Raw genomic sequence first — 12636 nt, forward strand, 5'->3', positions numbered from 1 at the left:
TTTGATCCCCTATAAGGAATCTTCATCCTTAGTGCAAATTTGGTTCCGTATTTATATCGATTTGGACCACAGAGGTCATTGTCAGCAGTTTATTACAACAATTATCGGTGGTTTTGTAGCAAGCTATATCGGCTACTTGAACTAGGTCTCATCAGAATTTTTTGATTAAAAAACACAACCACAATCTATAAATTGAGATAGCAACTATTAGGCGAATTTTATCATGAAATTCCGTCAAGCCTGACCAAAATTAAAGTTATTGGGCCACCAACGAAAACATCACTTTCATCTTTAATTCAAACTGTATTTATAATATATATGGCATACACTACTATATAAATTCCTAGCTATTTTATGAGAGATAAACGGTAAGCTACATTTTTCTAAATTGAATATTGGCGAGTTAGGTCGTTCACTTGACCTCAACCTAATTTCTATTAATAAATTGGATTTAATTATATGTCAGGTAATTCCATTCCATCCACATAAATTGGCTGTACATTTTTCAGAAATAGTCATTCTTTAATTGGTTAAGTACCAATTTCTCTCCCAATATTGACATTCCTATAGCTTTAACATTGGAGTTGTTTACTGCCTCAACGTGTCAAAACTGAAGCAAATCGCCCCCCACATTTAACGGTCTTCCAAAGCGAAGCTTTAACGGAGTTAAGCACCGTTAAAATGTGGGGGTGATTCTTTTCACTTTTGACACGTTGAGGTAATAAACAACGTTAACTCCATTAGGGTGTTAAATGCGATAGGGGTGTCAACATTGGGGGAAAATAGGTACTTAACCCTTCTTTAATTTATATATTTTTTTAACTTTTTTTTTTACTGGAACATGCCCATTTTCAATCAATTAATTTGTTCTGATCGAGTTTGGAAATTAAATGGTGCAATTTTTGTAATTACGGAATTATTAATGTTTTTTGAACATATTATGGAATTAATAATACTTGGATTTTACAAAATTATTCATAGTTTATGATTTAATAATACTTGCAATTTCGTACAATATGCATACATATATGATTTACTTTTTAGGTTATATTTTTTAGCTATTGTCATTGAGTTAATCATAGTTTATGTCCTCCTCTATTTCATTCAATCATAGTTTATGTCCTCGATTTTTATATATTTTCAAAAAATAATCTCAACTCACGTTTTCACTTTAAAAACTCACAAATTCGAAAAAGTTTAATTTATGTTATGCATTACAAAATATGATAACAGAATAACGAATAACCTCAATGAATTTGTGCGTAGATTCAAAGTATTTAGGTGGAAGAAAAATCCAACTTCACTATTGCAATTTTGCATGGACAAAGTGACGACGTAGTTAATGATAATGATAGCAATATTAATTGTGAATTAATACAAATTTTACTGGTTGCATCACAACGAATTCTAATTCAAGACCTTTAATATCAAATATTAATTACTTTATTATTATGTTAACACAGACAAAACTATTATTTTATTTAAAATAAATGTCACTTAATAAAATAAAAATTGTCATTAATTAAAAGATTCTACGATTAGGTGGAGATTTATTGCACCGTAGCAATTGCCATTTTTTTATTGTCACGGTAAATTCTACATAGTATGAAGGTGGATGAATTACTAAAATTCATAGTAATTTTTTTGAATCCCTCTCCAAAGTTGGAAAGACGTTTCAAGTGAAGAGATTGCTACACTAGGAAAAAGGAAAAGTCAAAGATGCATACAACTATAACCATGACATAATAGATATATCAGATTAAATTCCATAAGCAAAGGCGGAAGATTATTACAAATGTAGTGGAGACGACAAGACAAGAGTAGATTAATTGCAAAAAAATTGAAATGGAAGAGGTGGAGTAGAGAAAGCGGTGGAAATTATTTTAGAGGCAACCAACATATTAGCCGCCTCTGTGTAATGAAATCCATCCCAGTTCACATACCGCGACCCCTCCGGGCACACACTCTGCCCCTTAGGCTTGCACTGCACGAATGGATTCTCGAACCCTGCATCGATCGATCAATCACAATTAATATATAACTTTTATATATAAATTAATTAGCTACAAAATGAAAAAAAAAAAAAAAAAAAAAAAAAACATTCTCACCATAGGATGTCGCGTTGACGATCAAGTCCAACTTGATGGAGTAGATGTCAACGTAGACGATGGTGGCGTCGCCCATCTCCGACCGCAGCTCCCGACAGCGACGCTCAAGCTGGGAGTTGAAGGCGGCAGCTGCTTTGTTCTTGTCGGAAACGCAGCCGTACTCATCGACCGCCGTGGATGCATTTATGAGGGCTACGTTGGAAGGCAAACAGCCCAACGGCCCCGTGTTGTGCACCCAGAAATTTCTCCCGCCCAGCTGGTATAGCATCTGCATGAAGAAAAAAGAGAAATATTAGATTATAGTTAAAAGTTATATATATTAATTAGCAAGAGAGATTATTTAATGAGTTAATTACCTGCATAGCCTTCCCAATGTTGGAGACGATTGCGGGGACGTCTCCGTCGAGCACTTGTTGGAGAGTTTTGGTATTGCTGTCGAATTGGATATCGTTTTGGCCGATATCCAACATGAACAGAGCAGATTTCACTTGCCCTGCATCTGTCCACAACAATTTCAAACCAAGTTATTACATTAATTAATCCATGAGTTCTACTTATCAATTAATGAAGCATGAACGTCGTGCTTGATTAATTACCAAGAGAGCCGCGGCGAATGGTGACGTTTCGGAACCGACTGAATTCGGCAATTTCGTTCCCCAGCGTGTAGGCAACGGAATTGATGTTGGTTCTTCCCAGGCGAGAGTCGGCGCCGCCCAAGGCGAAGTTGACGCCGTTTGAGAAGTCCGGAGTGAAGAGCTCCAGATACGGGGTCAAGAACTTCGTCTCCAGACTCTCGCCTGCACACGCACCATCGTCACATTAGTTATAAATATAACATATAATACTGAGTTGAGTTGAGGAGGGAAACTCACATAAGAAGTCGAGGATGAGGCGACCGTCGCTTGCACGGCCGGTTGGCTCGTGAAAGAATGTTCGCCCCTCCGGGAACTCGAGCTCCCGCCCTGAAAGAACAGAAGCGCCACCGGTGTCGCTGTTGGAGTCTCCGAAGTTGAATATTAGTGGTTCGTTGCTGCAAGCGGCCGCCGTCGCCGTGGCAGTGCCGAAGCCAAGGAAGAAGAAGCACACGAGAGCAAGGGAGATTTTGCTAGAGTAATACATTTTCTTGTTTTTTTTAGCTGAAAAGGATTGGAAGATGCAAAAGGAGAGAATGCGATGGCTTAAAAGCATTACTCGCGTCTTGTTTAAATAGAGATAATTATCCAAGTAGAAGAAGAAGAGCTGATGCATGCAAATTCACTTTATTTACTATCATTAAATCGGCTCACCAAACTCTTATTGCAACATTGGGTTAAGAAAGTTTGGTGAAGACAGAGAGAGGGGAAACACGTTGTAAGGGGTGATCGAGAGAGAGAGAGAGAGAGAGAAAGAGGATCTGATTGTCTCCATCAAGATTGAATGCATGGAGAGTTTCATATCAATATTACCTATTAGAATCACAAAATGGAAAATGGGAAAACTGAAAAGAAATAAAGTGAGTACTATATATGTGATTGGTCTATTCTAATAAATTTAAAATAGCCAAATAGGTAATCAAGATGGCAAGGTTGCTTTTCAGCCATCCATCACAGAGAGAGGGGAAATAGGAAACTTAGAGGGGTGTATTCGTTGTGGAATTTGATGGATTTCTATGAATTTTAAAAGTCTGGGTGTATTCGTTCAAGACTTTTAAAAGTCTGCAGAAATCTGGGTGTATTCGTTTAAGACTTTTAAAAGTCCATATAAATCTGGGTGTATTCGTTCAAGACTTTTTAAAATCCATACAAATCTAGGTGTATTCGTTATTCCATTGACTTAAAATCCGGAATGACTTTCATGGATTTCATCCAAAAAATACACACGATGAAATCCGGCCAAGAACCACGAGAATTGAAATCCATGAAGTTTTAAGCGAGCGCTGAGTTCCAGCGCCCGCGGCCAAGAAGCCAGCGAGCGCTGGAAGCCAGCGAGCGCTGAGAGTCATGATTGATGGTATATGAGATCCATGAAAGTCAGCGAGCGCTGAGTTATGGCGGGGGAGTGCTTCATCCAAAGTCCATGTTGCCCAGCACATGGATAGAGCCCACAGTAAGTGTGATGGATTATGTTCTATGCAAAAATCGAGGCGTCTACTAATCAAACACAATAGCTTGGGAATGGACAAGAATTGAAATTCGTATCTTACTTGACTTGAAACATATATATGCAATATGATAGTACAAAATATATATATATATAGAGAGAGACATTTAAGGATTATATATAGCTCAATATCCATAATTCCATGCTTTGATGTTACAACACAGAACAAGTCATTTTCACAACTCCAGCGGCCGCTGGATTGCCGCGGTCGCTGGGTTTCCAGCGAGTGCAGGGACTCTGCGGGCGCTAGGTCTCTTCTAGCGGGCGCTGGTTTTCCGCGGGCGCTGGTTTCATGGAATTCAATTCAAAAATTATCCCGTAAAGTCTTCGAAAATCAGTGAAAATCGAGGTGAAATCCAACCACGAATTCTTTCAAAGTCGTCTGGAATCTATGTGAATTCCATGGAATTTAAATTCCATGGACTTTTTAAAGTCTGTGGAAATCCACAACGAATACACCCCCCTTAGTATGGGGTGAGAGAGAAAGAGATATCAGATTTAAAATCTAGAGAGAGAGAGAGAGAGAGAGTGAGTGTGCGTGTGGGATGTAGCATTAGATTGATGATGGGAGCCGAGAATGTGCTGAAATGGGTACCAATATTTTTCGTGATTTTGTTTATGCATGGTTAATTTTATCTTGGTATAAAAATGTGGAGTAGAAGAAAAATGCAATCGGGCCTAAATTAAGTTTTATTCGAACTAAAATTAATAACTTCTTTATGAAATCGTAATAAACTATTCATTTATTAAAAATTAATATAAAATAAAAGGAATCAAAATCCATTATTTAAATTTTGGCCATTGTGGAGTTTTACAGATCACATGCATGGTTTTGAAATTAATCAATGAACTTAGTCAAATTTTTTCCATTTTCGTTTATGGTAAATATTTGTGAAATTGATTTAGATTTTGCCCATTTTGGAGTTATACAGATCACATGGTTTTGATATATGAGGCTGTGATTGTGAATGACCCACCAAATTTGAATATAAGTAAACTGTGTTTAAATCGATTCTTAATAAAAATCTTTAAATCAATTTGTAAGTAATATATATAGTTAGTTGTGGAAGAACTTATAAATATTTGTTATTACATGTCATTAAAGATTTTCACGAGTTCTATCAAAATTCTTGCAATTAATTACACAAATAGGAAACCAAAAAACAAATAGATTAAATTCAATGATTATTTTGATTTTTTGGTTAAGTTTTATTTTTATTTTATTTTAGTTCGACAGTCTCAAATTATTTTAATCTCTTGACAAAGAATCTACAATTTGAATAAAAATTGTATATCAGGAAAATTGGTGACTGAAACATCATTTTTATACAAAAAGAAAAAAAATGTATTTAGAAATCCACAAATTAAAGCCGAACAATCAATATATATAAGGGGCTTTTGCAAATAAAATCACGAACAATTTTAAATTTGTAATTTTAACGTGACTTTTGAAGTGTGGCGAATTAAATCATAACCTTTTCAATTTTTGCAATTTCGTCCCCTCATTTTTTTCCAGCCACCGGAGTGATGAGTTGGAGTTTATGTGGATTATTTTTTCCACGTAATTAATTTCTAACTAAGATTAAATTGCTGACTAAGATTAAAACAAAATCAAAGCCTAATTCTTTTATTTTACTTCTTTTCCGTCTTTTATAAAAATATATTTGATGTGTATCTTAAGTTAAAGATCATGACAAGATCTTCAATTTGATTTAAAATTCATTAAATATGAATTTGAAATAAATAATTTATTATAATTTAAAATTTTAAAGTGATTGTTTTTCTCTCTCCTATCTCTTTTACAATATTCTTTATTTTTTTCTCTTTCTCCTTATTTTGTTATTATATTATTTCTATTTGTATCTCTTTCTCCTACAAAATTTATATATCTTCTCTTCTCTTTTGATTAAAAAACAAAATTTTTAATTGTTGAATTATTTTATCAAAGCATACATAAAAATATTTAAATTAAAAATATTAATTAAAAAATATAATGCACAATTATCAGCAAATATCAAGACAATATTATAAAAGTATTTATTAATTTTAATTTTAATAGAAAATAATAATCAATGACAAAAAACTTTCGGTAAATTTAATTATTATTATACAATACTCATTGAACTTAATATTATACTCCTACTCATTAAGTTGATAAAATTATTACTATACACTATTTTAAATCAAATACTAATATTTAAATTAATATATTTTTTGTTATTAATTAATTTGATTCATAAATAATAATATTTTTACATAATTTCAAATTTTAAAAATAAATAAATATATCGTGGCCGTGCATCGCACAGGAGGGCGTACTAGTTTAAGGAAAATGGGGGATACTGAAATAAGTTCAACGAAAAAGAAGAAAAATAAAAGAATTAGATTTTTATTTTAATTTTAGTCAGAAATTAATTACGTGGAAAAAAAATAATCCACATAAGCTACAACTCATCACTCCGGTGGCCGGAAAAAATTGAGGGGATAAAATTGCAAAAATTGAAAAGGTTATGATTTAATTCGCCATACTTCAAAAGTAGAGTTAAAATTACAAATTCAAAATTGTTCGTGATTTTATTTGCAAAAACCCCTAATATATATGATATCTTTGTATTGTGTCTAGCTATAGAAACGTTACATTTCTTTAAGGGTATATTGTTAATTAAATATGTGTCGTGCATAATAACTGTTTATATACATTAGTTAATTTATATCCAGAAAACAAATTCAATTGATGGAAACGGGCCCCTTCATGAAAAGGATATGCTCCCGCCTCAAATTTGTTCTATAGAATATATCTCATTTTTTAAAAAAGCTTAAAATTTATTTGAACCAATAACCTTTTACAAGAGAGAGATTTTGGAGCCACAACTTGGTCGCCAGATCCAGAGTCAGAGCTAAGTCATTCGAGTCAGGGCCAGAGCCAAATCGCCAGATCCAGAGTCAGAGCTAAGCTATTGGAGTCAGAGCGCGGAGCCACAGGCTAGAAACAATTCGCCAGAAGGCGGAGCTACTTAGCAGAGCGGAGCCAAAGAGTAGAAGTCTGCCCCAAGGAAGGAAATCTAGAGCTACTAGCAGAGCGGGATGATTAGGACAGAATTCAGCTCTGTAATTAGGGGACAACGACCTGACAAGTTATAATCTAATAATAGCCTTAATTAGTTTAATGGCGAGCATGCGGAATAGATGACCAGACGAATTTACTACTTTACCCCGACTGTAATGCCTATAAATACCTACGATGATGAAATAAAGCACACGCTCTCTCTTTTACTGCTTTAAGAACTCTTCTCTTTCCTTTCTCTCTAGCGTTTGAACTAATAAAATTACATATATAAATAAAATATCTAAATTGTTAGAGTTATGTTTGTTAGATAGTTGACAATTGGAGTCATGATTGAATATAATTTCATATTTGATGATGCTTTCTCAAACTCTAGATGAGATGATGCTCAAAACTCCATACGTTTCAGACAAGATGATGCTCAGAAGTTAGAGGTGATCTGTCAAGTTTGCGACGAGCTGATGCCCACAACTTGGTTGGTCTTAAAACTCCAAATGATACGATGTTCGATAAATCAGTTATGGACTTTTAAATATCAGGCGAGATTATTTTCATAATTAGTTATGATTTTAGAAGTTCGGAATTATATGATACCTATGTCAAATTTATATGTATTTCTACTCTTTTTTTTTCTTACGCGTCAACTTTTTATAAAATTTCATATGAAAACTAATGGGTATTTTTATGATCTCAACAAAATTAATAATTTAATTGCTAAAAGTTGTTGACATTAATATAATTTAAAATATATTATTAATTTAATTTAATTTAATTAATTATATAAATAATTTACATAAAAAATTATTTTATATAATTATCATAAGAATAACATAAAATATATAAATTACAAAAAAATATGTACCCGTCGAATTTCGACGGGTAATACACTAGTAACTGTTTATATACATTAGTTAATTTATATCCAGAAAACAAATTCAATTGATGGAAACGGGCCCCTTCATGAAAAGGATATGCTCCCGCCTCAAATTTGTTCTATATAATATATCTCATTTTTTAAAAAAGCTTAAAATTTATTTGAACCAATAACCTTCTACAAGAGAGAGATTTTGGAGCCACAACTTGGCCACTTTAAAGATGATCCAAATAAAAGATAATTTAATATATTCTACTGCATGTTTGAATGAAAATTGATTGGGAAAAAATTGCAAAAAATTCTTCCTAGATGATAATATTAGTAGCCATGAGAAAAGACTTTATAAAAATAATTTTCTACTTCATAAAAAATTCAGAGTGATAAATAAAAAGAATAACATGTCAGCTTTCTCGGCCACCATCGTCAATGTACTAATTCCAATATTGCAGAATAACCTATTAACACCGGTAGAGATGCAATCATGCCGAAGATAACCCTGATAATTAGAACCATGCAAAAAATTAAGATCAAATTAGATGTAGATTAATACACAAATTATATTTCGACTTACGCGGTGCTGAAAACATCTGCACGTAATCCATATTCTTTGGCAAAGATGAAGGAGTTGATGGATTGCGGCAATGCTGCCTGGATGATAGCGACACGCAAGACTTCTCCACGCAAACCAACAGCAAATGAAGCTAGAGCCATGGCCATCGGATCAGCAATGAATTTTAGCGCCATCCCAATTATCGTGAGCTTTGCTCCACATGCTAGCACTTTTTCTTGAGACGCCATGAACAACCCTAAACCCCAAACCCCAAACCCCATATACGTATAAATTCATTATACATATTTACATATTAATTTGATGGTCGCTCAGAGTTAGAGTCTCACCCATGTTGAACATTGTCGTGCCAGTACCAGCTCTAGACAAGATCAGAACGGATTCTTCCACGATGTTCGGCATGCTAAAATGCCATCTACACGTTCCATACATATAATTAGTTTAAAATACATATGTAGTGACTAATAGCATACAGACATTCAATCAATACATAGTGCGCATCACCTGTTCGATAAAAAGGCCCAAGTAAGACCGAGAATACAAGCGTAGAAGTTTGGATTCTTGGCGATTTTGAGGGCGACCTTTTTGATCAACTTCCGCAAAGATAGCGGTGGTGCGATAATCTCCTCTACAAGTGCATCAGTGATGGGATGGTTTTCCAAATCATGATCAGTATCAGTAGGAGCGGGAGAAGGGCGCCGCAGATCCCTGAGTTCGAAGACGAACAAGAGGATGGTGGTCCAAACAAGCGCCTGAAACACCGAGGATTGAACGACTAGGTTGAATCCCACCTGTCCGTACATGGGCTGGAGAAAGGGAACCCCAACCACAAGAGAGTTGGTGAGAGTGGTGAGAGAGAAGCTAGTTATCGACCACGAGTAGCTCCCGTGGGGGCACCACTTGGCCCAGCACGCCAGCGCCGCCACTATTATGACCTTCGAAACCACATCGGCGGCCATCAATGGGTAGTTCATGGTGTAAGGGTTCACGTGAGCGGCGAACTCGAACACAAACAATGGGTAAGTGAAGTAAAACACTAGATGGTTGATGGCCTCGCACACCTCCACGCGCAATATTCGCCACCATTTAACCGACCCGTATCCCAATATCAACGCTACATACAACGGCGTCATCGCCTCGACCACCTTCCACACATCTCCCCATCCTATCATTGCTTGATTTGCTTGACGATGTGACAAAAATAAATAATGAATATCACCAAGTAATAGCAAACAAATTTGCTAACGAAGTGAAGTTAAATAACGATTGTGGAGAAATATTTATAGGCACTCATAAATTCGAAATTAAGAAGAGTTCTAATGCAATTAGAAATCTGGTTAAATTTCATGTAAATCTGATTTGCTATCAATAAGAAAACATATTATCTTTAGGGTAATTAATAATTTGTACGTGAATCTAAAAGGATTATATTCTTTATATTATTCTTTCATGGAATTATATAGGGTACCAGGTTGGTTCACCACCTCCGGCCACCTCGCCGCCGGGTATTATATATTCATCCTTTTTATACTTTTGTAAGAATAATAGCTATGCATCCAAGTTTCCAGACCGTGAGAGGCCATGGGATTTATTTGATAATTTTCATTAAAGTGGTGGGACTAATCATCTAGAAATTAACATCTAGCCAGTAAACAGTTACTTCCGTTTTGTAACTGTCGCTCAATGACGACGAAACAGTTACAGGACTGTTAAAAATATTAAAGAAATACAATTGAGTGCAAAACAGTCTGCTGCATGTGTGGTCCTTAATTGAGATAGACCTGCATTCTGTGCGGAAAGAACTGGAGTTTAAAATTATTTAAGGCCATTATCTTAGGGCTATTTGCAAAAATAAGCCACTATTTTTCGGACTTGCAAAAATAGGCCAATTATTTTAGTTTTTGGTATTTTTAGGCCACATGTGTACCCAATCAGGCTATTTTGGGCCACATTTTGGCCCTAAAAGTGGCCTATAAATGCTGAATTGAGCTCAAATGTAGCCTAAAAATGCCAAAAACTAAAATAATTGGCCTATTTTTGCAAGTCCGAAAAACAGTGGTCTATTTTTGCAAATAGCCCTAAGATAATGGTCCTAAATAATTTTAAACTCGAAAGAACTGTGTCGAAACTGTAAATTTAATCCTATCTTGGATTGTCATAATTTACCATATATGGATTATAATCCTAGCATGCTTCTAATTATTTAATTGCTGCAAATGGGTGTTTAGATGAATACCTGTGAACTGCCAAGCTTGAAAAAACGTCTAGCCAGCGCCGCCCAGATCACTTTTCTGCTCAATACCGATATTCTGATTCTATAATCCGAACTGTATTATGTATATATTTTATGAGCTAGAAAACTATATTTATATTAAATAAAGAGTTAATGGGCTCAATTAGCACTTCTTGGATAAGAAAAGGAAAAAATGTCCACCCAAATAAAAATGTGGAAAAACTAGCATTTTTTAATGTAAATGTACAATTATACCCTTAATACTGTTACACACTTTTTCGGAAAAGTGTGTAATAACGTAAAAGTGTGTAATTGCAAAAAAGTGTGTAACAGTGTAAAATACACTGTTACACACTTTTTCAAAAATCGTGTAATAGTGTATTTTACAATGTTACACACTTTTTCTCAAAAATGTGTAATTACGTAAAAGTGTGTGATTGCGAAAAAGTGTGTAACAGTGTATTTTACACTGTTACACACTTTTTCGCTTATAAAATGTGTGTAATAGAGTATTTTATACTGTTACACACTAAAAGGGTATTTCAGTCAAAAATGCTATTATTTCCATATTTTTATTTTTATGGCTAAAATTTCCTATAACTAAAAGGTTTTGGCTAGAGTAGGGTGCTGCCTCTTAAATAAATCAGTGCCTGGGTATGGGCTTAAGCTGGGCTTTTGCTCATGGGCTAAGGAGAGAATGAGCCAGACCAGAGATCAAATACAAAGACCATATACCGGTTTTCTAGAGCCCAAAGTTTTTTTAGGCCCATAACTTTGACTGTTTTTTCAGGCTTGCAATTGTAGGACAAATTTTCAAAAATTGAGCATAAATAGGACAAATTGAGTTCGAAAAATCAATTTAAAATCAATTTGTTCTGCAATTGCAAGCCCAAAATTTTTTGTCCTACATTTGTAAAATGACCAAAGTTACGATCCAAAAAAAAAAAAGAGAGAAGAAAGATTTTTTTTAAAATTTTAATCTTTAAATAAATACTCCCTCCGTCCACGAAAGAACTTCCTATTTTTCTATTTCGGGACGTCCACGAAAGAACTTCCTACTTTTTCCTATTTTGGGACAATACCCCACCACTTAAAAAATACTCCCCTTTTAAGACAATTCCCACCACTCAAATAACATTAATTAAAACAACACAATAAATTATTAATATTTTTTCACAATTCCCAATACACTTTACAACTTTTTCTCCACTCTCAATACACTATACAACATTTTATTAAAACCCGTGCCACTCCCTCCTAGGAAGTTCTTTCATGGACGGAGGGAGTATAACTTTTACATTTCAAATCAAATATTTACATAAAATATATCAAATTAAAATTCAAGGTTTATTTATAAATTATATTTTTTATTTTTTTATCTTTTAATTATTTTATTTCTTTCTAAAATTGTAAAATTCGACTAATTATAAAATATGTAATATGCATATCAAATTAAAGATCACAATAAGAGCTTTAATTTGACATATTTTATGTACATATTTGATTTGAATTGTAAAAGTTATATTTATTTAAAGATTAAAAATTTTTAAAAAATCTATCTTCTCTCTCATTTTTTAGGCCTGTAATTTTGGTTATTTTGTAAATGTAGGACAAAAAATTTCGGGCTTGCAATTGCAGGACAAATTGATT

The 12636-nt window shown here is 34.1% G+C and overlaps 2 protein-coding genes across 2 annotated transcripts; both read right to left on the reverse strand.

Moving 5' to 3' along the window:
* Positions 1–1738: 1738 nt before the first annotated feature.
* LOC131016899 (GDSL esterase/lipase LIP-4-like) lies at positions 1739–3300 on the reverse strand. Its single transcript, XM_057945700.1, has 5 exons — positions 2981–3300; positions 2705–2905; positions 2465–2607; positions 2109–2376; positions 1739–2007 (listed from the first exon to the last, which is right to left on the reverse strand). The coding sequence occupies exons 1-5, from the start codon at positions 3294–3296 to the stop codon at positions 1826–1828; spliced, it is 1110 nt and encodes a 369-aa protein (XP_057801683.1). The 5' UTR covers positions 3297–3300; the 3' UTR covers positions 1739–1825.
* A 5107-nt stretch (positions 3301–8407) lies between these two features.
* On the reverse strand, positions 8408–9925 carry LOC131016914 (auxin efflux carrier component 5-like). Its single transcript, XM_057945717.1, has 4 exons — positions 9258–9925; positions 9083–9168; positions 8757–8991; positions 8408–8681 (listed from the first exon to the last, which is right to left on the reverse strand). Exons 1-4 carry the CDS (start codon positions 9923–9925, stop codon positions 8609–8611), a joined length of 1062 nt encoding a protein of 353 aa, XP_057801700.1. The 3' UTR covers positions 8408–8608.
* Positions 9926–12636: the final 2711 nt, after the last annotated feature.

The sequence above is a fragment of the Salvia miltiorrhiza genome, chromosome 3 (genome assembly GCF_028751815.1).
Source record: "Salvia miltiorrhiza cultivar Shanhuang (shh) chromosome 3, IMPLAD_Smil_shh, whole genome shotgun sequence".
Classification (NCBI taxonomy): domain Eukaryota; kingdom Viridiplantae; phylum Streptophyta; class Magnoliopsida; order Lamiales; family Lamiaceae; genus Salvia; species Salvia miltiorrhiza.